This window comes from Mirounga leonina, unplaced genomic scaffold, assembly GCF_011800145.1.
Source record: "Mirounga leonina isolate KUSES-001 unplaced genomic scaffold, KU_Mleo_1.0 Mir_174, whole genome shotgun sequence".
NCBI lineage: Eukaryota > Metazoa > Chordata > Mammalia > Carnivora > Phocidae > Mirounga > Mirounga leonina.
In genome coordinates this window covers 58,695,100-58,721,292 of record NW_023270451.1, presented here as the reverse complement: position 1 = coordinate 58,721,292, position 26,193 = coordinate 58,695,100, and the positions used below count along the sequence as shown (strand labels likewise).

Here is a 26,193-nt window from a genome sequence, read left to right as displayed (position 1 = left end):
AGCACTTCTAATTCCTTTCATTACTCCAGCAGTAACGTCCTCCCGCCATGGAATCAGCATCTCCTCCAACCCTGAGACTGCAAGGCTCGGAGGGGAACACGTGCTGAGCACAATTCCTGGAACGGCATGCCTACTCCAAAGTACTGCTGAAACGGTCACCTCATAAGAATTCACCAGACTGCCTCTCCACGTCCTGCGTGGAATATACCAAAATAAACTTTTAAGAGTCACGGCTCTCAAGCAATTCACCATGTAGTTGGATAGGTAACAACATACAGGGAATATTCAGCAACAAGAAGAGAAGCAGACACGCTATACATTCAGTGTATTCACTGCATTTGCCAGTCTCAAGTACAAAGAATTTAGGGTGCTGGATGTGTTTGCCTATTATAAGATGACTGGAAAGGCCTAGTTGCAAAAGTCAGCAGGACCAGAGGGAGCAGGGACCCAGCGATCATTAGAAACAAAAACCTGGGGCGCCTGGGTGGCTCAGTCGTTAAGCGTCTGCCTTCGGCTCAGGTCATGATCCCAGGGTCCTGGGATCGAGTCCTGTATCGGGCTCCCTGCTCGGCGGGAAGCCTGCTTCTCCCTCTCCCACTCCCCCTGCTTGTGTTCCCTCTCTTGCTCTCTCTCTCTGTCAAATAAATAAATAAAATATTTTTAAAAAAAAAAGAAATGAAAAGCTAAGTGTTTTGACAATTTAAGGCAAAGGGGAAGAAGAGCCAAGTGTACATTACAAAAGCAAGATGCACGTCATCATCGTTATAACAATTACTTATTCAAGCCCACCTACTGGTGTCCTCCACTGGAAATTTTGTTAGTAAGACCTGTGATCTTTCTGCCTTGATCAGATGTCTCAGTTCTATGTAATTCACCTCCACGTGCTTCCTTCCTAAACCCATAGCAATCCTACCTGTCCCCCTTTCCAGTTCCCGTTGTGCAGGGAATCCTTAATCCTAAATCACTGTCTTTCTTCTAATTTCTTCAGAAAAAAAACCCCTCAGTCTTCCCTGAAGGCCCATTTTCCCTGATGCCCTTTCCTTTGGATGGAAATAGTATATAAATATGGCATTCCTGATCTCCTCCCAATGCCTCTGCTTAACTTCTGTTTCTTCCTGTCCCTCACAACCATTATCTGGATTACTGAAATAGCTCCTGTTAGTCTCCGCTCTAGTCAGAACAGCAAATACTACTACTACTACTATTACTACTACTGGCTGTTTTATTTATTAAGTACTTTTGGTGTGCCAGAAAAATCTACAAAACTCTACAAAATAAATAATATAATCTCCATATTACAGAGGATAAAACTCAGTGTATAATAGGATTAAGTAACTTTCTTTAGTAACCTAACTCTCAAATTTCAAGATATACGTTCTTCCTGCCATCCCACATTTCAAAATGCACCCACCTTAATTCTGTTTCTCATATTACAGCCAAAGTGGTATATCTAAAATGCAAAACTGCCTGCATCCTTCTTCCCCTGATTAAACTCTCCAAGACAAAATTCCTGAGACTGGTGTACAAGGCCCCCAGGCCATGGTCCTCTGGGTTCATTCCTCCCTCCACACTCAGTGTCCCCCAGTTATACTCTGGTTCTATGAAGATGCTTGCACTTCAAGTTCATGAAGTTCCCTGCACTAACCAACTGGTTTCACATCCTGTGTTTCTGCTCAGTTGCTTTTGTCCAGAATACCCTTCCCATTTTTACTCATCCATCAGACTGTCCACTTTTACAGAAAGCCTTTCCTAAACTGCTGAGGCAAGCCAAAAGCCCTCAACTGGGCTTCCGCAGTGACCTAAGAATACCTTTATCCCAACACTTGCTATCTCTTTCTGTATGTTTTCCCCCAACCAACCTATAAGTTATTTGAGGGAAGGGATAACGTTTTCATTTTGTACCCGCCCTGACCCCACCACAGTGAACAGTGTCTGGTACAGAGTCATGTTTTGGGGTGTGAAAGGCACATAGAAACTAGAATCACCTCCCAACCCCATTGCCATTTCTGGAGCATGCAACCAATGTGCCTGAACTCCAAACTGTCCAATGCCGTCTGTTTTCTTCCATAGAATACTCCAACTTTTGTTGATTGCATCATGAAGAACAACTACCATATTTACAGATAACAACTTTTATCATTTTTTCTTATAACCACTTTCGTCATCATCAAAATTCACATTGATGACTTTTCATGGCCATCATGGTTCCCCATCTTAATTACACCAAGTTCCATCGTATTTCCATAGTAGTCACTCACTAACAAGAACTGACTCTAAGAACGTATTTATCTTACATCACACTCTCTAGCAGTATTCTCCACCTCAAAACGAAGTAGAAATGAGATAATATTTACTGAATGGCTAATTTACACCAGATGCTATGTTATGCACCTTATATTTATCCCATTTAATTTTCTCAATAATCCAGTTACCATTTATTCATTAATCTCCCACTTCTTCAGACCAACCTAACCTTCTCTCTACTTTATCGGCAGCTCTAATGTTCTTAATCAAAAAAATTCCTCCAAAGCCATCAATTTCACTCTTGTCACCATTGGAATTCCACAGTGAATCATTCTATTAGAGGACATTAGCCTTGTACCTCCTTTGAAGGTTATTCCTTACATCAGGCAGATGGAGATCGATTCCTATGCTCCCTCTTTTCATTCCTACAGAAATGGCTCTTTCATTTTCTATTAGAGCGCCAATTACATTTCTTATTGATATGTTTCTTTCCCCTGCTGGTCCATGAACCTCTCAAGTACAAGGATCTTATTCTATGCATATTTTTACAAAATGCAGCAAGTCTTAAATGTTTTCAAAATGAAGACTTCTTAAATTTTTCTAGTTTAAAAGTTTATTTGGGCATAAAAGGCCATATATTGAATGTTTGCATTTGTGTTAAATATCCAGAACAGGAAAACTTTAGAGGCAGCAGGTAGATTGGTGGTTGTTTAGAGCCAGGTGTGTGTGTTGGGGGGCAGGGTAGGTATGAAGAAATGGAAACTGATAGCTAATGACACTTCTTTCAGAGGAGTTGAAGATGTGGTGATGGGTATATGGCCCTGTGAATATACTAAAAAACACTAACATACACTTTAAAAATAATTTTGAGGCTGGTCATAGAATGAGAAAAGAAAAGAATATGCTCTTCTTGCTCTTATCCTCTTTTCTTTCATTATTTTTAATAGCTTTATTGTGATATAATTCACATACCATACAATAGTTCACAAAAACGCAGATCACTATGACATGAACCCTTTAGATAATGGACTATGTATTTTTCGGCTTGGTTTTCCCACTTAACACAGTATTCAAGTCAGTAAATACTCATTTCATGAATGAGGGACCCCCAGCTCTGAATTTACTATTAGTAATATAGCTATGCCCTATTTGGATTAAATATACTTTCATTTGGTGGAATCAAATCACCACTTACAAAATTATTTCTATGAGAAAAAGTATATTCAAAGCAAAAAAGTTAAGCCTACCAGAAACCTTCCAACACCTTTCAATTAATAAATAAAGCCTATGATTTACCTAGCAAGACACAACCACCCTACATCCCAGCCCCCACCTAGACAAATACCTCTAGTCTCTAAAAACACCCAGATTCTTTTGTTGTTGTTTAATAACAAATCTCCTGAGAGTTTCAACCTCCAGGTTGTGCAATACTATTCTTGGAAGAAGAGCTTTTGAGGAATGAAGAGTATCTTCTTCAAGATAAATCCAGTACTTTTTCAGGATGGTTTTTATTGTTATTATGTTTTCATGTATAGAAAATAAGAGAATGGAGCTCTAAAAAACTCCTGTTGAGCAGGTCAGTATATACATGGAGAGACATTTGTACAAGCAGGCATCTCTCTTTTGTAAGAATTGCGGCTTCTATCTAACTGACAATTAGCCTTTTTCTATTTTTCATGCACTGTATTTAAGTTTCATTTTATTCCCACCGCAATTTTTTTTTTTTCATAAAAGGTGACTTAAAGAAACCCACCAGTGTCAAATGCCACCTATTAAAGATAGTGACTTTGGGGTGTTTTTGTTTGTTTATTTGTTTGTTTTTTGAGAGAGGGCACAAGCAGAGGTGGAGGGGAGAGGGAGAGGAAGAGAAGGGCTGGATCAATCATGACCCTTAGATCATGACCTGAGCCCAAATCAAGAGTCAGACGCTTCACCGACTGAGCAACCCAGGTGCCCCAAAGACAGTGACTTTGAATCAAGATCACTATTCAGGCAATACTGGTGATAAGCCTCAAAATGATATATTCTCTGACTTAACATTTACATCAATAATTATTGAACCCTCCACCATACAATTTATGTATTGAATAGCACAAGATCCACATACTGGCTTCACTGGGAATATTTCACATATTTTCAGTTAATTAGCCCATTCCCCAATGTTATTATAAAATGAGTCAATAGCATCATCTTCATTTTTCCTCTGTTTCAGAGAATGACAGTCACTAGAAGTCATATGACTACATGTTCAGGCCAAAGGATAAAATATAATCACAATTTTATCTCTGATTCTCTACTGGCAGGTCAATGTTCATTCCATTAGGCTATGGTGGTTATTAAAATTATTAAAATCCTCTCATGTAACTTTGAAGTATCTTTTAAAAAATGCATGCCATATAACACATTGAGGGTATGTGTCACTAATGAGGCAATAAAATTCTCTCCATTTCATAAAGAGTTTTTACTGTAACCATATCAGCCCAACTTTTTAAAAATAAATTGTACCTTCTCTATGGTTTTGTAAGTCTCTTAAAGCAGGGGTCAGATATTTTATTAGTTGATTTACTCAGAGTAGTTTGCCCATGTTGGAAACTTGATTAATATACATTGACTGACTGAATAGGGGGCTAATTATATACCTTTGGTAGTCTGAAGATTTCATATGCATAATCAGAAGTATGTCACATAGTTACTTACCTCCTCCAGTTGGCATGCTTTGATGACACTCCTATATCTATACTCATCATAGGAAACGCCAAAGATGATGTTTTCTTTAATGGTGCCAGGCATGATCCAAGAAAACTGAGAGCAGAATGAAATTCTTCCACTGTGCTTAATTTTACCCTCTGAAGGCTCCAGTTCTCCCATAATCATCATTAGAAGTGAAGTCTGGAAACAAAACCATGGTTATTAAGTTAAATCATTTGATCAAATCACTCTCAGAATACACCATCTCCAACTACCATCCTAAGCAGAGGCATCTGTTCTGATTTTTAAAGGATTCTATATTAATTCATCTGATTCAAAATTTATTAAGCACTTCTTATTCTGGATATGCTGCTATGCACAAAAGATATAAAGAGGAATAAAAGAGACAATTACAGTGGAGTGTGATAAGTGCTATGGTAGAGGTTCACAGGGATGGAGAACCTGATTCAGATCACTGGGATGGGTTTGGAGGACGTCAGGGAAAGATTAGTACAGCTAACATTCATTGAGTACTCGGTCTATGCTGGGTGCTGTTCTATGTGATTTAACTGCATTCATTTATTTAATTCTCACAATAACCCAATAAGGTAGATTCAATATGATCTTCATCTAACAAAGAAGGGATCAGTTAAAAAAAGATATAGATATAATATTGTTTCCATGAGCCCTTCTTGAAGAAACAAGGATAAAATCATCCAAAAGATGACTGAAGAAACTTCACCAAAAGGACTATCAGTGAGCAAAGACTTATATAAAAGACTGTGAACTAAAATTTAAACTAATGTGGGAATTAGAGTTGAAGAAGAGAATTTAAATACATTATATGCCCTGACAATAAGAAAAGTTTTAAGTAAAACACAAAACAAAGGAAATGGGGTATAAAGGAAATTTGCTGATTGCCTTATCAAGAAAAGCTGGAAGTCAAAGGATATCATTTAAACGTAACACACTGGGTAACAGAAGCTTAAGCATATTTAACAATACAAAGATAAAGCATTGAGAAAGATAACACTACTGACTAAAATTGAGTAGAAGAAAAGGAGGCAGCAGAGAAAGAAAAAACATTGCTTTTATCGGAGTTCACGTTAGGTAATAAAAGAAAGAAAAACCCAAAGACTTAACGTAAAGTTATTATAAATATAACCTCTATGACAAATTACTTCCCCCACCTCTAAAAGTTGGAAGGTCCTAGGGCTCACACCTTGACCCCTTTCCCTTCTTATGCATACTCTGTCCTTTGGAATCTCATCTGGCCTCAAGTTTTTGTACTGCCAGTCCCCACCCCTTTGAAATCAGACCTGTAATTGCTTCTCGGCCTTTTGGTTAAGATCAAGTGAAACCAGACCTGTATATCCAATTAACATCTCAACTTGGATGCTGAATATGCATTATAAACTTAATGTTCTAAAATCTAGCTCCACCCAAACCAGTTTCTTCTATAATCTTCTCAGGTAATGGTACCCTCAAGCTTCCAGTTACCCAGTCCTTGGACTCATCCTCGACTCTTCCATTTTTTTCATATGCCACTTGCAATCTAATTCTGTGGTATCTTTCTTACAAACAGTCCTGAATCTGACTACTACTTCCATCACTACCTGGATTAAGCGAACATCATCTCCTGCCCAGTTAGCACAATAGCTTCCTAACTCATCCCCTTGTTTCTGCCCTTGTCTCTCTACAACCTATTTTCAAAGTGGCCCCATCAAAACGTAAGTCGAATCATGTTACTTTTCTGCTTAAAACCTTCCAATGGCCTCTCATTGCCTCAGAAAGAAAAGCCTTACTTTTTCCAAGCCCCTTTGTAAGGCCCTTGAGGCTCCTTTACAAGAGCCCAAGTAATGGTCTAGCCTGCATTACTCCTCTGACAGCTCTATTCTCTACGGCTGACTCTGTGCCAACCCCACTGACCTCTTCGCTGTTCCGGGAACGGTATGGGCCCAGTTTCCTTTCAAGGCTTTCCTCTGCCCTCTCTCTTCAAGACTCTTCTGCAGGTAGCCACACAACCTTGGCCCTCACCTCCTTCAAGTCTCTGCTCGAATGTTACCTTTCAGCGTGGCCTTCTCTATCTCCCCTATTTAAAATTGCATGCCATCACCAATCTTCTCTCTGCTTTATCTTTATAGCATTTCCCATCAGGTAATATTCCATATACTCATTTTTTGTTTGTTTGTCTCCCACTAGAATGTGAGCTCCTTGGATGGGGATGAGAATATGTTGTAGGTTTTATCACTACTATATCTTCAGGGCCTAGAATAATACTTGGCACAAAGTAGCGACTCAATAAATTTGTTAAATGATATAATTTAATAATATGATACACTATATTAAATTATAAGAGCTCAATAACTTTAAAAATGAATTACTGTTATATAAGAAACAAGCCAATGGGGGAGACGAACATGAGAGACTATGGACTCTGAGAAACAAACCGAAGGTTCTAGAGGGGAGGGGGTGGGGGGATGGGTTAGCCTGGTGATGGGTATTAAAGAGGGCACGTACTGCATGGAGCACTGGGTGTTATACGCAAACAATGAATCATGGAACACTACATCAAAAACTAATGATGTAACGTATGGTGATTAACATAACATAATAAAATAAATAAATAAATAAAAGAAACAAGCCAATGGAACAGAAATAAAACTACAAACCAGAACCAAATGCACAAAGGAATTAGTATTCAATAAAGGTGGCATCTAAAATCAGTGGGGAAAGATGGATTATTCAATAAATGGTGTCAGATGCTGGAACGCCATCCAGAGGGCAAACAAAAAAATTGTGTCCACACCTCATACTATATTCATGACGAATTCCAAATAGGTCAAAGAAAAAGTACAAAAACAAGACCTTAAAATCCTTAAAGAAAACACTGGGGGATGCCTAAAGGGGAAAAAAAACAGCTGTGGAGTAAGAAAGGCTTTTTATCTCAAAATTCAGAAGTCATAAAATAAAAGATAAATTAAACCACATTTAAAAAAAAAACTTGTGCATAGAAAACAAAAGAAAAAAGTGCAAAACTGAAATATTTGCAACTTAGAACACACAAAAGAATAATTTCTCTCTAAAGAAGTGATTCTAAAATCAAAAGGGAAAAGAAAGCAAACCCATTAAAAAATGTACCAAGTATGTGAACAGTTATTTCACCAAAAATGAAAATAGAGGAGGCCTTTAAACATATGAAAAGATATTGTACTTTATTCATAATAAGAGAAACGGAAATTAAAAATACATGGATATGCCACTTCCTCCTAGAATAAGACTGGAAAAAATTTAAAAATTAGATAACATCATCTGCTGGCGATGCTATGGAGAAATCCATACTTTTATATAGATCATATGGTACACACATAGATTAGTGCAATCTTCAGGGACAGAAGCTCAATGAATACACAAATGCTTTACCATTTCTAGGAAGCTGTCCTACTGATACACTTGCAGATGTGCTAAATGGCATATGTGCAAGGATAGTCACAGTGTCATTTTTGTGTTAGCAAAACACTGGAAACAACCCAAATATCAATTGATGACTCATTACATAATACAACATCCACCTGTACAATAGAATACTATGCAGTTATTTATATATATATATATATATATATATATATATATATATATATATATTCAAAAAATTAAGATTGGCTACCTGGGCTGGGGGATAGAACGGTCGAAAGTAGAAAATAGAGCAGAGACAGAGTAAAAAGGAAATTTCTCCAGTTTTTATATATTTTAATTTTCTAGAGTTCTTAATCGTCAGTTAAATTTTAATAAATAGGGCGCCTGGGTGGCTCAGTTGGTTAAGCGACTGCCTTCGGCTCAGGTCATGATCCTGGAGTCCCGGGATCGAGTCCCACATAAGGCTCCCTGCTCAGTGGGGAGTCTGCTTCTCCGTCTGACCCTCCCTCATCTCATGCTCTCTCTCTCTCTCTCATTCTCTCTATCAAATAAATAAATAAATAAAATCTTAAAAAAAATTTTTAATAAATAATAATATCACCTAAAATATATTAGGAAGAAGGCAGGGTTAGGTAACAGACATCTTTGTGATATCGATTTCAGTATATTTTATAATTTTTGTTATATGAAGGAAAAAATCTAAAATATTTTATTTCTATGTAAAATCCTTTTGTATAAAAATTAAAGCTAGAAGCAATATTTATTTTTTAAATATTTTAGAAGCAATATTTTAATATAGTACAGCTTTATAAACCCAAACAATGGAAAAGATCTGCCTATCCACGTTAAATCTATATAATATTGATATTATATATATGTTAATATTAATGTTGATTTAATACTCATTAATATAATACAAATATAAAAATAATTATATATAAAATACATAAAATATATAAAAATTATTTATCAATATTTTGGTATTTTGAGAGATAGGACATTAAGTGAAACCATCACTGAACATATATATATACACACACACACTGACAAGAAAATGTTGATAAAACTTCACAGACATTTGTATTTCATTTTAAATGTAAACAAAAGCAGGCACTGATAGCTCTTCTACACATCTGTTGTTCAGTTACTATAAAACCACGCTAAAATCTAGTACCAGGGAAAGGCCAGGAGGGATGACAGAAACTATGTGGTGTCAGGGTTGTCAGCAAGACCACAGAATCCTTCAGCTGTGATGCGGACAACAGAAGAAATGAAAATCCCACCCCCACCCCCCCGCCCTGGGGGAGATGCCACAAGCCATCCTTCAGTCAAGGGTACCCAGTGGTGCAGACTCTTAAACCAATTTTGCTTAATTAAAATAATTCACAGAAGTTTCATAAATGAAAGACAATGTAGATTAGAACAAAAAAAACCTGTTTTCTCAACGATGTTCGATTAAATAAATGTGTGTTAAGCACCAGGACAGCCCTTGAATAAAGAGAAGGGTCCCTTACAGTCTAGACAATTGTAACAGGAAAGAGGGATAAAATTAAACCTGACCTTAGTGTTTTAAGTAAATAACATATGTTAATATATATATAAATATTTGTAACTTTGGAAAATCTAGAGATACAAAATACACCCAAAATCTCAGAGATAGCAACTTGATCCATAAATGTCCTTCCAGACACACATATACATATATACATGCTTTTATAAAACACAAGTCATTATGGATGTGACATTTTATAACTTGCTCTTTCTTAACAGCATATCATACATATCCTTCACAGTCATTTTTAACATCCTTTTTACTGACTGAATAACATGCCATTCTATACACCAAAATTTATCTAACCAATTCTTTAATATAGACATTTAGGGGCCCCTCCAGTTTTTGGATATGGAAACAATGTTGTGATGAATATCTTTATGCTATAAAATCTCTGCAAGCATACCAGGCTAAGTCATACAAGTAGAATTATTTGGTTATCTTGAAGGCTTGTGATATACCAAACTGAGTGTGATGGGACTTGACTTCAAATGTTAATATCTGCAACTATTCAATTTTATATGTATTAGCTAGATCTTCTGTCCAGTCGATTATAAAATACACCATTCCTAGCATGGAGGACATTAGGAAAAGGAAGGGAAAAATGACTGTGAGGGATATGTATGAGGGGGTGTTGAGAAACGTGGATAGATTGATTTCGTGGAAAAAACAGGGGGGTTTTTTGGGGGGGGGGATTGGTTAGCCCAGTGATGGGTATCAAGGAGGGCACGTACTGCATGGAGCACTGGGTGTTATAAGAAAACAATGGATCGTGGATCACCACATCAAAACCAATGATGTATTGTATGGTGACTAACATAACATAATAAAATTTAAAAAAAAAAATACTCCATTCCTAATACTGTGAAAAGGCTCCCTCCTGGATTGAGCTGCCAAGCCCTCAGAAGAGTTTAATTATCCCTAAGGAACCACTGCCTTCCTCTGACTTGGTCTTCAGAGCTACTTCCCAGAAGATGCAACTGCAACTCCAGCCAGCAATTATCTGCTCATCAATTCTTAATAGAATTGCCTGAAATTTAATTGCTGGTAAGTCTTGTAATTGGTGAATCCAAAGCTATTTTTGTACACCTTTCAAAGAAGTAACTTTAAACATATAAACAGAATTTTAAAAATTATATGAAACATAATTACCTCCCACCAGCAAACTTTCTCGTTTAGACCATCTATAATTTGCTGATGAACAACTTCTCCTATGGTTATCTTTTTATTTTAATAGTGAAAATTGCTACTAATATTATATAAGAAATAGAAGGAAAAAATGATACTTAAAAGGAGGAACAAGTTCTCCTAAGAAGAGAATATACAAGTACAGCTACTTTATTTAAAAAGCCTGTTTCACATGTAGAAAAAGAGAATTGGAAAGAGAAATAAGCAAACTGTATTACTAACATTGTGGACACCAAATTCAATGACTAGACATTTTCTGTAGCATTTTGTTTCCCAAGTTTCAAATTAAATTCTTCAAAAATATTGTTCTTCCTATATATTAATGAATGTCTTTCAGAAATGTTTCTTAATTTCTACTTTTATTTACATTTTTATCTTATAGCAGCAGTGCCCCTTCCTTCCTTCCTTCCTTCCTTCCTACCTTCCTACCTTCCCTCCTTCCTTCCTTCGCTTTCATCCTTGAGTTCAACTCTTTAGCTGTTTTTGCTTTTTAACATGTAAATTTTTGTCAGACGTATCTCTAAATATTCTTGGCTTATAATAAGTTGGGATGGGGGTAGGGAGTAGGAAACGGACCAGCATTGAATAAATTAACATTCCTATGTATTTCTTTCAAAAATCTATTCCACTCAGTAATTTTCCTCATAATAAATCCTAAGCAAGTCTGAGTCCATTCTCTAAAATCCTGAATCAACAAAATAGGGACCTTCTGCCTATGTGGTTCTGAGGTTAAATCTACACCATGATTTTCCTGGACTAGCTCTGAAAAAAAACTGTCTATGCCAAAGATTGGTAAAAATGAATGGTTCATTTATTCGATAAAGTTACTGAATGTCCACCATGTATAAGACACTTTGTTGACTTATATATGAAATCTAAAAAACGAAAGGAAAGAATAAACAAACAAAAAGCAAAAAAAGACCCATAAATAAGAAAACAATCTGATGTTTGCCAGAGGGGAGAGGTGTGGGGGGATGGGCAAAATGAGTAAAGGGGAGTGGGAGATACAGGCTTCCAGTTATGGAATGAGTAAGTCCCACATGGATGAAAGGTACAGCAAAGGAATATATCCAATGGTATTGTAATAGTGTTGTATGGTGACAGATGGTAGCTACATTTGTGAGCATAGTGTAATGTATAGAAGTGTTCAACTGTTATATTGTATGCCAGAAATTAAGGTAACATTGGGTGTCAACTATGCTCCAATCTAAAAAAAGAAAAGAGTGTGGAGGTTCCTCAAAAATTTAAAAAGAGAGCTACCCTATGACCCAGCAATTGCACTACTGGGTATTTACCCCAAAGACACAGATGTAGTGAAAAGAAGGGCCATATGCACCCCAGTGTTCATAGCAGCAATGTCCGCAATAGCCAAACTGTGGAAAGAGCCGAGATGCCCTTCAACAGACGAATGGATAAAGAAGATGTGGTCCATATACACAATGGAATATCACTCAGCCATCAGATAGGATGAATACCCAACTTTTACATCAACATGGATGGGACTGGAGGAGATTATGCTAAGTGAAATAAGGCAAACAGAGAAAGTCAATTATCATATGGTTTCACTTATTTGTGGAACATAAGGAATAGCACGGAGGACATTAGGAGAAGGAAGGGAAATATGAAGGTGGGAAAATCAGAGGGGGAGACAAACCATGAGAGAATATGGACTCCAAGAAACAAACTGAGGGTTTTGGAGGGGAGGGAGGTGGGGGGATGGGTTAGCCCGGTGATGGGTATTAAGGAGGGCATGTACTGCATGGAGCACTGGGTGTTATACGAAAACAATGGATCGTGGATCACTACAACAAAAACCAATGATGTATTGTATGGTGACTAACATAACATAATAACATTTTTAAAAAAGAAAGAAAGAAAAGAAGGAAAAAATTTAATAAATGTAAAGATCAGCACATGCATGGGGGCGGGGGGAAAAACACTGTGTTGTGTGCCATATACCATATAAAGATGCAGAAGAAAAAGTCACTGAAGTAATATGAAGAAAAAAAAAAGACTAGAGAATATTATCAGTGGAATAATTTATGTAAGGGACACTATATCCAGGTGTTCTCCTACTACCGATGTAAGAATTTCTCCAACATACCCTCTTACACTACAGACAAACTAGGAAAAGAAAGAAGTGCACGCCAAATTAAGTTCTCACAGTGAGGAATAGAAGATATTACCTTGCCTGCTCCGGTAGATCCAGCAACCGCCAACAACTGTCCTCTTTCTATCTTGAAACTGATGTCTTTCAGGACAGGAGCACCAAGAAGTGAGAAGTTGCTGAAGAGGCTGTTATCACCATTGGAAATTTTTCTGTCATTACTGTTTTGTTTTGCTTTCTCAAGTAATTCCCCAAATCCCTGAAAAAAAAAAAATACAGAAAATACAAAGGTAGGTTTTTCAGGTATTTTCAATAGATATTTGTTTTATGTATTATGAAAAGCACATGGCACCTGATCCATTCTTTTTTTTTTTTTTTTTAAGATTTTATTTATTTACTGACAGAGAGAGAGAGTACAAGCAGGCGGAGCGGCAGACAGAGGGAGAGGGAGAAGCAGGCTTCCTGCCGAGCAAGGAGCCCGATGTGGGGCTCGATCCCAGGACCCCGGGATCATGACCCGAGCTGAAGGCAGACGCTTAACCGACTGAGCCACCCAGGCGCCCCACCTGATCCATACTTTATAGCATGTAATTATATAGTATATGAGTTCTAGAGTACATGATGCAAAACACTGAAAATTTTAATAAAGCATTTAATGGAAACATAACTTCAATATCCTAGATTGTCACTCACCATTAAATTAAATTAAACTTAATTTAATATTGAAGAAAACATGTACCTTCTTCTATAGGCTGAGCAAATAAATATTATCTAATCCTCAGCACAATAATAACATCAGAGGTAGATTTTACAATCCATCTCTTTCAAAGCAGTAGACTTTGTGACTCAGAGGTGAAATGACTAAAGTTGGCCAGAGTGAAATTACAACCCAACCTGAACCACTCTTCTAACACGCCACTGGCACCATCCTCTAAGAAGCCTAAAGCACTTAAGTAGTTCTTAAGTATAAACGTGATGAGATTGCCAGATAATTCAGATGAATTCCCTTATATGAGAATAGTTGGGAGGAAGGAATTCCCTTTTGAAAGTTCCCTACTGGGGAACTTTCAAGGCGTCTGCCTTTGGCTCGGGTCATGATCCCAGGGTCCTGGGATCGAGCCCCACATCGGGCTCTCTGCTCAGCGGGAAGCCTGCTTCTTCCTCTCCTACTCCCCCTGCTTCTGTTCCCTTTCTCCTGTCTCTCTCTCTCAAATAAATAAATAAATAAATAAATAAATAAATAAATAAATAAATAAATAAATAATCTTTAAAAAAAAAAGAAAGAAAAAGAAAGTTCCCTGCTTCTCTATTGCCCCATGGGAAGCTTTAGGGTAGCAGGGTCTTCAATCCAGAGTAACCAGCCCCAAGGACTGATCGGGAGGAAGCTCATGCGTAGTCTTGAGGGAATCTATTCCCACATTCTCAACCACCAAATATACTCCTTCCTAAAATCAGTCTGCCTAAGATCTGCTTGCTGTTTGTCATTTCTTCTTTCCCACTTCCCGGCTCACAGTTGTACTTGCCTCACTTGACAAAGAAGAGGAGCCTGTCACCAGTGCTAAGTCTTACTGTGCTGTCCTTCCTGGAGTGTAAAAACCTCTAGGACACACACAAGGGGAACAGAGAAGAATAATTTTCTTTCTTGTGAAAGAAAGCAAAGCCAGGAATACTGAAGGAGGTAACATCTCATTTCACCTGAAGGCAATCTATGGGTCTTACCTAGCTTAGAATAAGATTACAGAAATTAGTGGCAGGATAAGGTATTTTAATTAATTATTTGATAACTTAATTTTTGATAATTTAATAAATTTAGTTGATACACATTAATTATCTTATTAATTTTAAGGTTGCTATACTTTTTCTGACAGAAAGCAAGCCGAATGGCTTTACAATGAGAACTGACTTCATAAATTCATTTATCTTCCATAAACTGAATGCACTCAAACTATAATGCCAAGGTTTTGACAAAAATCCATTTAACATACTTAGACAATATACAATAAACAGGAATTACACCTCTTGCCACCACTTAAAACTACACAAAAATTTATGTCAACTTCACAATGTGTCAGAGATTATATGTCATAGTTTTTCAAAATTCTTTTAGGTCATACATAAGCAATTAAGTTTGAAGACCACTGCTTTGAGTTCTCACGATATGGATGGCCTACATCCCCCTTAGTCATCAAACAACTAAAAGCAAAGCTTTTAAGAAGTAGACAATAAAAAGTCTTTATAAAATGGGACAAGGGCATTTGTTATTCCCTTATTCATTTATTTTTGTAAAAGATTTATTTATTTATTTTAGAGACAGAGAGTGTGAGCAGAGGAAGGGGCAGAGGGAGAGGGAAGAATCTCAAGCAGACTCCCCACTGACACAGAGCCTGACCCGGGCTCAATCTCAGGACCCTGTAATCATGACCTGAGCCAAAACTAAGAATTGGACACTCAACCCTCAACCAACAGAGCCACCCAGGCAGCCCTCCCTTATTTATTTATTTGTTTGTTTATTTCACAGCCATTTATTGAGCATCAGCTCTATATTAAAGACCACTTCAAAAATCCCACACACAGGAGAATAATGTATGAATATATATTAATACTGAAACATGCTTAGTGCTAGAACTGAAAATCACACCAAATCTTATGGGAGTACATTACAGAGAACAAGCAACTCAGCCTGGAACTGGACCAAGTAAATGACCCGAGGAGGGACAGAAGTGGGATTTCCAAGACCAAGAAATGATAGAGGTGCTCCAGGAAGACAGATCTGCATGTACGATGGTTTAGGCTTAAAAAAACAGTATGTCTCAGCAGTGGTGAGTGGCCAGGTCAGATGTATGTGGCAAAATGACAAAAGGTGTCCTTGTAAGATGGGCAACGCAGGCTGTTGAAGGACTTGTGCCATGCTTGGAAGTGGGACTTTAAACCAATAAGCATGTGGACCCATGGAAGGCTGTTGTGGCTAATAATCTTTATTTCTGATTATAGAAGACACTTATTTTAAGAAATTTGGAGAATACAGAAAAGCAAAACAAATAGAAATCACTTGTAGTACTACTACTGAGAAGAAACCATACATAACATTTCAACTGAAATCCCTCCACTTTCTTGGGGCGCCTGACTGGCTCAGTTGGTTAAGCATCTTCCTTCAGCTCAGGCCATGATGCCCAGGTCCTGGGATCGAGCCCACATCAGGCTCCCTGCTCAGTGGGGAATCTGCTTCTCCCTCTCCCTCTGCCCCTCTCCCCTTCTTGTGTTCTCAGTCACTCTCTCTGTCTCTCTCAAATAAATAAATAAATAAATAATCTTTAAAAAAAAAGAAATCCCGGGGCGCCTGGGTGGCTCAGTTGGTTAAGCGACTGCCTTCAGCTCAGGTCATGATCCTGGAGTCCCGGGATCGAGTCCCACATCAGGCTCCCTGCTCAGCAGGGGGTCTGCTTCTCCCTCTGATCCTCTTCCCTCTCGTGCCCTTGGTCTCTCATTCTCTCTCTCTCAAATAAATAAATAAAATCTTTAAAAAAAATAAAATAAAAAATAAATAAAAAAAAGAAATCCCTCCACTTTCTTACATATATAGATATATATAATTTTGTATGTAAATACATACATATAACCAGAGATGAAAGGTACAGCATAGAGATTATAGTCAATATTATTGTAATAACTCTGTATGGTGACAGATGGTTTCTACACTTATCATGGTGAGCATTTCGTAATGTATATAATTGTTGAATCACTATGTTGTATACCTGAAACTAACATAATAGGTCAACTATATTTCAATAAAATATATATATATTTTACAAAATTAAGAAAAAATAAGGTGGTGACCCACTTTTTATGACTTATAATAAATCATCAACATTTTCATATACCATTAAATACTATTTTAATATAATTTTTAGTTGTAAGATAGTATCCAAGAGTATGGATAAACTATTCACATGTACTTTGTTATAAACTGGGGAGCACTTTTTTTTTGTAAAAATTCCCACAAGTGGAGTTTCGAGAGCAAAAGACATATGAAATTCCAAGTCTTGTCAATAGTAGTTCTAAATTTTCTTCCACCAATAATTATATGAGAGTGTTTGTTTTCAAGAACCCTTATCGACACTGATTTTTGGTTTTGGATTTGTTTTAACTTTTTTTTTGTAGTTTTATAGGTGAAAATGGAATCTCACTATTGATCTTATTTTTATTTATTTGCTCCCTAATAAGATTGAACATTTTCCATGTCTACATGTCCCCTGTAGTTGTACATGAAATGGTTATGATATCCTTTGTCTTTACCCCATTCTTGTGACATCTCAACTAGCTGGCTAATGGTTGACAAGTCATTGTTAACATTCTGAACTTCAGTCTCTGGTGTTGTTGAGGGTATTAAATGAGATCATGTATGTGAAAGCAATATACCGTAAAGCAGCAGTCACTCTTTTTTGTTTTGTTTTGTTTAAATAAAGAGCAGTATGGTGAGTGGTAAAGCATTTTGGAGTCAGAGAAACTTAGGCTGACCTTTTAGCTCTTCCCTAATTTGTTGTCTAATTTTGTTCTAGTTGCTTAAACTAAGTTTCAGCTTCCTAATAAGTAAGTAGTAATTTTACCCACTCCCAGTCTTGGATTGAGGGCAGAATCATATATAATTCACCAGGGACTTGCCCCTTGGGCGCTGTTGATGCCAACAAAGGAAATAGCAAATACACTGGGAGGAGAGGGTGTGTGAAGCTTGGCGAGTGATGAATGTGAAGTGCTTGAGGAGCATGCAGGAAATTTAGAAATGCATGAGAGAAGTTCAGGAAAGAAACTGGGGCCAGAAATTTACATTTGAGACTCATCAGTACATTGATCTCAGTTTGCCCTGAGCTTGAGGTCACCCACAGGGGGCATGAAATGCTAGAAGAAAGCCTAAATGGGGACCCCATGCCCATCACCATGGAAGCAGCAGGCAGGGAAGAGGTAGAAGTCATGGTCTGAGGATAAAATAATATGGAAAGAGTGGTTGCACTAAAGCTAAGTGATCAATTCAAGAAGAAAGGAACCCTTCTGATGTGTCGGCGAGGGCAGAATCCAGACTGCGGTAGGGAGCAGCCCATGAAAGATGAGGAAATAACAGGCGTGACAACAAAGGGACAGAAAGGGATAAGGTTTGGAGGATGAAGGTGGGTGGACAAAAGCAAGGGAAGACTTTTTTTTTAACTGGAAAACATCTGAATGGGAAAAGGAGTCAGTTGAAAGGAGATGTTGAAGCTCTTAGAGAGAGGTCTGCTGGCCCCCTGTTCTAAGAAGATGAAGCGAAGTAGTAATAGCTCAGTCAAGGGCAGGGAGAAACATCTATCTTTCTCTTAGACATGAAGGAAGGAGGAACACATAATTCCAAGGGTGAACAGGGAAGTTGGAAGCATTCATACATGATAATGGCTTCTCTTTTCTTTCTGTTTTGTAGAAGGCAACTTCTCTCAGATCCTGAGAGAAGTTGGGGCTTTCGGGAAAGTGATAAAAATCTGGAATAGCTTCTGGGGAAATGGTAAAGAAAATTAATTAAGACAAATGAAAAGATTTCCCAAGAAGGTTTACAGGCCCACTAAGGTTGAAACAAGAACAGCGTAAAGCTTACAAATGATTTTATGATTTTCCTAGACAGCACCTACCTCACCAAGGTCCATAAAGTAACGTTTTGCAGGAAAGGAGCCAGTGGAAGGAAATGGGAATTGAGAGAGTTGTAGGAGAAGAACTGAAATGACTGGTCTTGGAATAAGCAGAGATTGTACCAGGCAGGGTCCAAAGGGAGCACTGAAGAGACTAGAAACCTTGAACCTGAAAGACTATACTGTAAAGGTAGGATTTAGAGACCCCTACTTCTTGTGATCAAGAAGTGTCCAGAATTTGGCAGGTTATAGTCAAAGACTGGAGGATGAGGATATAGCCAGATGGGAGGCAACAGTTGGGTGAACGGATTGTAGACTATGACCTCTGGGCCCAAATTCCGGCTTTGGCCCCTACCAGTTGTGTGAGCTGAGCCAGAACCCTTAACCTTTCTTAGCATCCACTTTCTTATCACTAAATTACTTAGGTCACAGGAATGTTAAGTGAATTAAATGAGACAACACGTATCGAGCGCTTATCCTAGGGTCTGGCACAGAGTAAGGGTTTGAGCATGTTACCTATTTTATTAGATGGAAGGAGAGGAAAATGGAAGATTTTTGCAGCAGAGCAGGGAAACGATTTTGTCTGAAATTAGGAGGGAAAACGTTAAACTTCTTATTTTTCCCTCATGCCGAGAACGGCCTTTGAAACTCCTAAAAACAAAGAAGTAAAATCAATCTGATCCCTTTCTGACCTGACATTTTCCCACAAACAATTTTGCTAGGCAGATAAAGAATTATTCTCTAACCTGTATCTTTAAAAATGAAGTGAAGTGAAGGCCTCGCTGTCAAGTTGCTTATATAAATAAAACCAGTTTCAGATATTTTAGAAAATGTAGAAATAGGACATTGGTTTCGTAACTCCTATCTTTACTCGGCAGATACAAGCGATAAGGAAAGAGGAACTCAATAGGTGTTCTCAATCATCAAATATTGCTTCTTGAGAGGCTGAACATCCTTGATAATATTTTTCTGACTTTGAGATATACGAGAGAATTTTTAATAGTGAATGGATATAAGTAAAAATAGAAAACAACACATGGATGTATCTCTCCTACATCTTTATGTTGACCGGTGTATGCAAACACATTGGACTGGAACTTGAGATCAGAGAAAGGAGCATTTCTTGAGGAACTATTATGTGTATGGTACTATGCTGAGCGCTTCACACTTCACAACAAACTTGCAAGAAACCAGGCACTGGTTGCGAGGGAAATATTAATATTTCATTTTACAGATGGAGAACCAAAGGCTCCACAAGAAATTCAATCTAAATTACACACAGAATAAATGGCGGAGCCAAAATTCAAGTCCTGCTCTTACCAGGCTCCAGAACCTCTGAGGTTTGCATTACTTCCTAATCTTAATTGATCCAGTAAGTGCAGCGGCTCCCCTCTCAGCACTACCAGTTCAATTATCGTTCTAACTTTCTTGTTTATTAGATGAAAACCAGATTCGCAAAGGAGAAAATGCTGAAGTATTTAGAGCAAACAATTAAAAAATTCTGACCTCCTCCCAGAAGGCTGTTACATTCTCCATCACTACTTCTGTAGTTGTTAAGTTATATTCCAACGTCTTATACTCTTGCTTTTGTAAGAAATCCTGTTTACAAAAGAAGGCACAAACATATTGTAGAACTAGAATAGCATTATTGCTTTATTACACCTATTTTACACTCCAATAGTTCTATATCCTGTATTTGGGTTTTATGAAGATTTATGAATAGATCAGAAATTACTTCTTAATAAAATAATCGTTCGCAGTGTTCTAAAGTTATTTGCCAAGCACTAGGATTTATCACATTTGAAAGGCACTCTTAAAACATGTGCTATTTTATAAAACTGTTTTTATACATTAGATTTTAACACGCAACTGATGTCTTCCTTCTACACTTACATGTTAACCTGGGTGATAAATTTATAAGCCCTCCCTGAATTACCCTCCAATGTGCCTCAATTCAACAATTAGGACAGAGAGAAAACTAATGTCTTCACGTCTACAGCACCCTCCTTATTTGAGGCATCGATAGCATCACTTCTCTGGGTTACGTAAAGGTATGAAAATCTGATATAACTGATTTTAAAGCATCGAACCTTGACTCTAAAAGAAGGGTTCTATTAGACATTATTAGGGTTCTATGAGGGAAGGTGGGAGCATCAGGAAGAATTAAGTCCTGAAGTCCTACCACAGCAGGTATTGAGGACAGTCTGCTCCTTGCCTCGCTTTTGCTTTTTCTCCTCTACTCTTCTCTCACTCACTATCTCTACCTTGGTTTCTCTCTTTTTCTCCCAGTTTTGTTTCTCTGACTATGTTCCTGTTCAGTGACTCTCCCTGTCTTTGTGATGTTCTCTCTTCAAGTCTGTATGTATGTTCATTTTTTCTCTCTCTCTTCTCTATCTCTATCTCTATCTCTCTCAGTTGAGAAGAGTTAACAGAAGAAATAAGATTAGTCTAAGAGCTGCTATGGGTTCTGAATTACATTCCCCAATTTGTCTAACTCACAGATCTCAAACTCACATATTTTCAAAATGATAAATTTAAGGAGGGTGACTGAGTAGAGACTGTGTAGAACAGAAGAGAGCAGGCCCTCTTAAGGGGGGGAGTTGCCACAGCTTATAAGGGAAGAGGACCCAGTTACTATATATTCCAATTCTTCAAAAGAGGCTGAAGACATGATTTATTGAATATGTAACATCACCCAACTTTTAAATGCTGGCAACTAATGCAAATGGGCTGTTGGTTTGTTTGTTTTTAATTTAAAGATCAAGTGAAACAGGTTCAAGGCCAAAATTAGGTCCATGGGCCACCACTGGCAAAGTCTGGCCAAGATTACATAATGGCAGAACCACCTAAAAGTGGTTCACCCTTCACCCTCATTTTTCTTTCTATCACAGTGATTTATCTTCTGGTTAAACATTTAAGTGGATATCAAAAAAGTATAAGAATACATTTTTGATCTGTATATTAATTATAAAAATTATAACCACACATAAATTCATGGTGGTGATTCAATTAGCTTTATATATACCAGTATAATCACCTGAGGACTTTAGAACTTCTCTTCCAAGCTACCAGCTACATGAGCATTGCTAGGATGTGACATAAAATGCCATTCTCATCTATCTGACATTCTGGAAAGTAGGTTGAAAATTTTTTAAAAGTTTAAGGTAACCATTCTTAGTTTTAGCTGGAATGTTTTATGACTTCCTGGTGAATCTGCTACCATCTTTTGCACATTTGCCAAGTTCATTAGAACTAATCTACTGGTTGATTAAATAAAATTCTCCAGATTACAGAAACAATATTTTCTTCAACTTCTTTGACTTGAGAGAATCTCACAGACCTTCATTTATTTCACTGGGCTTTCATCACAAGGGCTCATTAGACTACACATAGACATCAAGAGAGGAAATCCTGTGCATCGAACAGGCCCAAGACCAAGACTTTGTCTCCAGAGAGTTTACTCACTAGAAAAGTTCAAAACTGTTCTAAAATCATTGCATACGATGCCCAGTTAGGTACATTACCTGTATTTTATTTATTGCTCCCAGGGAGTCATACCAGGTTTGTACAGCCCAGGGGAACTGCCGAGTGACTGCCATGCGCAAAACGATGCAGAATGAGATGGTTGTGAATATTTTTCGGAGGATGATTGTTTTGTTCAGTGCATAGGGAAGCACAGATAAAAACACCACAAAGAACCCTGAGAAGAAGAAGGCTGAGCTATTGAAGTATCTCACATAGGCTGCCTTCCGGGTCAGTTTCAGTTCTGTTCTATAAAAAAAAAAATATAAAATTTGGGATGCTTATTAACTTTTCAAATACTGGGCATCTTGGAATGTAAAACCTGAACAGAAGCTCTCAAGGCTTTCTGTCTGTGTTCTGATCCTAGCTCCACCCTATATGAGCCGTGTGACCTTGGGCAAGTTATTTAATCTCTCTGGGCCTCAGTTACCTTCTCTGAGACGGGGATGGTAATGAATGCACCAGTGTCTTGGACATCATACCTATAAATATTATTTTTAAATTATAATTCATAATCCTCAATTATTATTTCTATTGCTATGATGACAGTATTTCAATATCTTTAATAACTTCATTATTACTTTGTAAGACTAGTAAAGATTTTGATTCAAACTTTTTATTTGTTGGTTGGTGTTTTAAGTAATTAAGTGTGGAAATGAGGACACCATTGCAAGATTTATAAAGGAAAAATATACTTTTGTGATTCCCTAATGGATTCTTAACATTTTAGAAATTCTAGCTTGGCTTTGGGGAACACTGAGAACAACAGATAAGCAGCAAAGGAGGGGTTTCTCAACCCTTAGCATGGGTGAAAATCACCTGACAAACTCGTTAAAATGCAGCCTCAGGCCCACCACCCGGAGATACTGACTGACTGAGTTTTCAATAGGCTTCCAGAATCCATGTTTTAACAAGAACCCAAGTGATTCTGTTGTAGGTAGCTCTTGAAAAGTTACAAAAGAGTGGCTACTATAGCTTCTCTGTCTCTCAGTTTAGTATAATTATTTGCAAAAATCATTTTTTAAAGATTTTATTTCTAAGTCATCTCTACACCCATCATGGGGCTCAAACCCACAACTCCAACATCAAGAATCACACGCTCCAATGACTGAGCCAGCCAGGTGTCCTGCAACAATCATTTTTTACTTCTGACCTTCTAGTCTAAACTGCAAATGTGAATTTTTTTTTTTTTTTAAACACACAGAGAAGAGGTTTCAGTGCTCTAGCAGGCAGAAAACAGGGAGTGCCGATGCTGGTAATAAGAGAGAACAATGCTGGGGCACCTGGGTGGCTCAGTTGGTTAGGCGGCTGCCTTCGGCTCAGGTCATGATCCCGAGTCCTGGGATCGAGCCCCATGTCGGGCTCCCTGCTCGGTGGAGAGTCTGCTTCTCCCTCTCCCTCTGCCTGCCTCTCTGCCTACTTGTGCTCTCTCTCTATCTCTGTCAAATAAATAAATAAAATCTTAAAAAAAAAAAAAAAGAGAGAACAATGCTGCCTTCAACCTCTATCCCACTCTGCCAGGACCAGAAAAATTAGAGTCCGTTGTGATCCTCCTATTCGGCTCTTGCAGGGCAAAGGGCAGCCATGAACAGACGCGCAGAGGGTTCTGGGGGGGAGCGAGCAACAGCACCAGCTGTGCCTGGCACGTGGGGGCTAGTTTCACACATGTGTAGAATTCAGAGAAGTTCTCATTCTCAAGTCGTAGAATTCAGTCTGAGAATCCTGAGCACCCTGATAAAGAACATGAAGTTCCACATGCCCAACCTAGACCATGATTCACAATGTAATATGGTCTAATGCTTACTTAGTTCAATCACTTGGCACTGAAGGCAGACTGTGATTTTGGAATCTCACTGGGGTTTGACCCCTGGCTCTGCCAGTGATAGCCATGCCTTCTTAAGCCAACTGCTCTTCCCTTTGATGCTACAGAATCCAAGTGTGTAGAAGGGAAACATACCATCTCCCAGGCAGAGTCATTGCCAAGAGAAATGAGAGTACAGCAGAGGGTCTGGCACTAAGAATCTATGCTTAGAATCCTTAATCCTCAACAGAAAAAAAGAATAATAGTGGCTAGGTCGATGTTAATAAAAGGCTAGAAAACCTTGTTCACAAAAATGTTCACAAATTTGTGAAAATTTTTGTTGAAATGTATTAGAAACTGTTGAGGAAAATGGAAGAAGTGGTATGACAAGAAAAGAATAATGGACTCAAAAACATTTCTAAGGATCATCCAGAAAGCAGTACTCTCTGTAATAAAATCACTTGTACTTTATGAGTCATAAAAATATTTTATCAGTTTCTTATTAAAAAAAAAACTTGAAAGTGACTTTATTACAGAAGAGCGATAAAGGAGTAGATTGGCAGGGAGTTTTATACAGTCTCTGCCCAGTTTAGTAGGTGCCCAGGCTGAGGCAATCAACCCTTTGAAGTGTATCCTTCAGAATTTCTTCCAGAATATTACATTTGCTCTTTTGAGTAGAAGCAACTCTTGCTTTCCCATATTTACGTCAGCACTTCTCAGCCTTTTCAGGTAATAATTTCATGCCAGATTAAGGAACCAGATTACACAAGTTACAACCAACCATTTGCTATTAGAATTGGCCAGACAGAAATATGAAATAGGATGAATTTCATCTTTCGAGGAAGAAGAAAAATAAAAACCAAAGTCAAGAAAAGTCAGCACCTAGAATAACCAGACCAGGGGTCTATCTTGAGGCCCGAGACAACGGGATCCTCTGATCAATGCCTCATCCCATTCTTGGTGTGCCTGTGCTTATGGAGAAGTGACCAAGGGGACGAGTATGATGGAAAATTCACAGGTTACTAAGGAAAACAACCTCAACTGACTAAACGATTCCCCAAGATCTTTAAGGATGTTTCTGGAAAGAAAATATAATTCCTTTCCTGGATTTGTCTTGAACGGCATAATGAAAACAGGTGACTAATAATGTTTGGGAAATATTTACTCTTTCACTCTTTCTATTTACATGGCAAAGGACTTAATATTTCAGCATTTCTTTTGTTTTTCCAATCACACACCTGCAGCTCAGTTACCACTGTCTACCAGAATCAGCAGCCCCAATTCCTTATAACCATATTCACACCATCCAAGAGGGTACTCTGCTTTTTAGTATATTTTTCCCTGTGAAACTCTCAGGTGCTACAGGACCTTAAATTACCCGGTCGTCAACAGTAGTGTCTATCACTGAGTCTCCTAGAACCATTTTTGACTGCAGTTTGTAGACACGGACCTTGATTGAAGAAAAATGGTCTCATGGCTGCAGAAATGCCCTAATTTATATTGTGCCCCAAACTGTCAGAGGAATCATATCTCAGTCTGGGCTGTACTTTTTGCTGGATATAATCCTTACCAATCAGTGAAAGAGAGGTTATCTGAGGTGAAACAAGACAAGAGACAGGTGCCAAGTACTGATTCTATCTCAGGTGATGGCTTTCATTGCTTGAGCTGACCTCTCAAGTGCAGGGTTTCTAGAAACATAATTTATGGATATATTACCCTGCATTATTATTCTTAAGTTAAGGAAGAACAATGATATGATTTTTTTTTAAAGGTTTTTATTTATTTGACAGAGAGATAGAGAGCACAAGTAGGCAGAGTGGCAGTCAGAGGGAGAGAGAGAAGCAGGCTTCCTGCTGAGCGGGGAGCCCGACGTGAGGCTCGATCCCAGGACCCTGGGATCATGACCTGAGCTGAAGGCAGCTGCTTAACCAACTGAGCCACCCAGGCGCCCCAATGATATGATACTTTAACCAAAGAGAAGGGTTTCTTTCATTTTTCATGAGCCATAACATAAGTTAAGTGAAATGGA

At 38.0% G+C, this 26,193-nt stretch overlaps 1 protein-coding gene across 1 annotated transcript in view; it reads right to left on the bottom strand.

The window, feature by feature from the left end:
- CFTR (CF transmembrane conductance regulator) overlaps positions 1 to 26,193 on the bottom strand; it is a 165,066-nt gene that overhangs the window by 89,541 nt on the left and 49,332 nt on the right. The window contains exons 4-9 of the mRNA XM_035020298.1: positions 25,543 to 25,614; positions 24,027 to 24,127; positions 22,366 to 22,612; positions 20,348 to 20,440; positions 13,276 to 13,455; positions 4,942 to 5,133 (exon numbers count right to left, since the gene is read on the bottom strand). Coding sequence (XP_034876189.1) covers positions 4,942 to 5,133; positions 13,276 to 13,455; positions 20,348 to 20,440; positions 22,366 to 22,612; positions 24,027 to 24,127; positions 25,543 to 25,614 — 885 coding nt within the window. The remainder of the gene's footprint in view (positions 1 to 4,941; positions 5,134 to 13,275; positions 13,456 to 20,347; positions 20,441 to 22,365; positions 22,613 to 24,026; positions 24,128 to 25,542; positions 25,615 to 26,193) is intronic.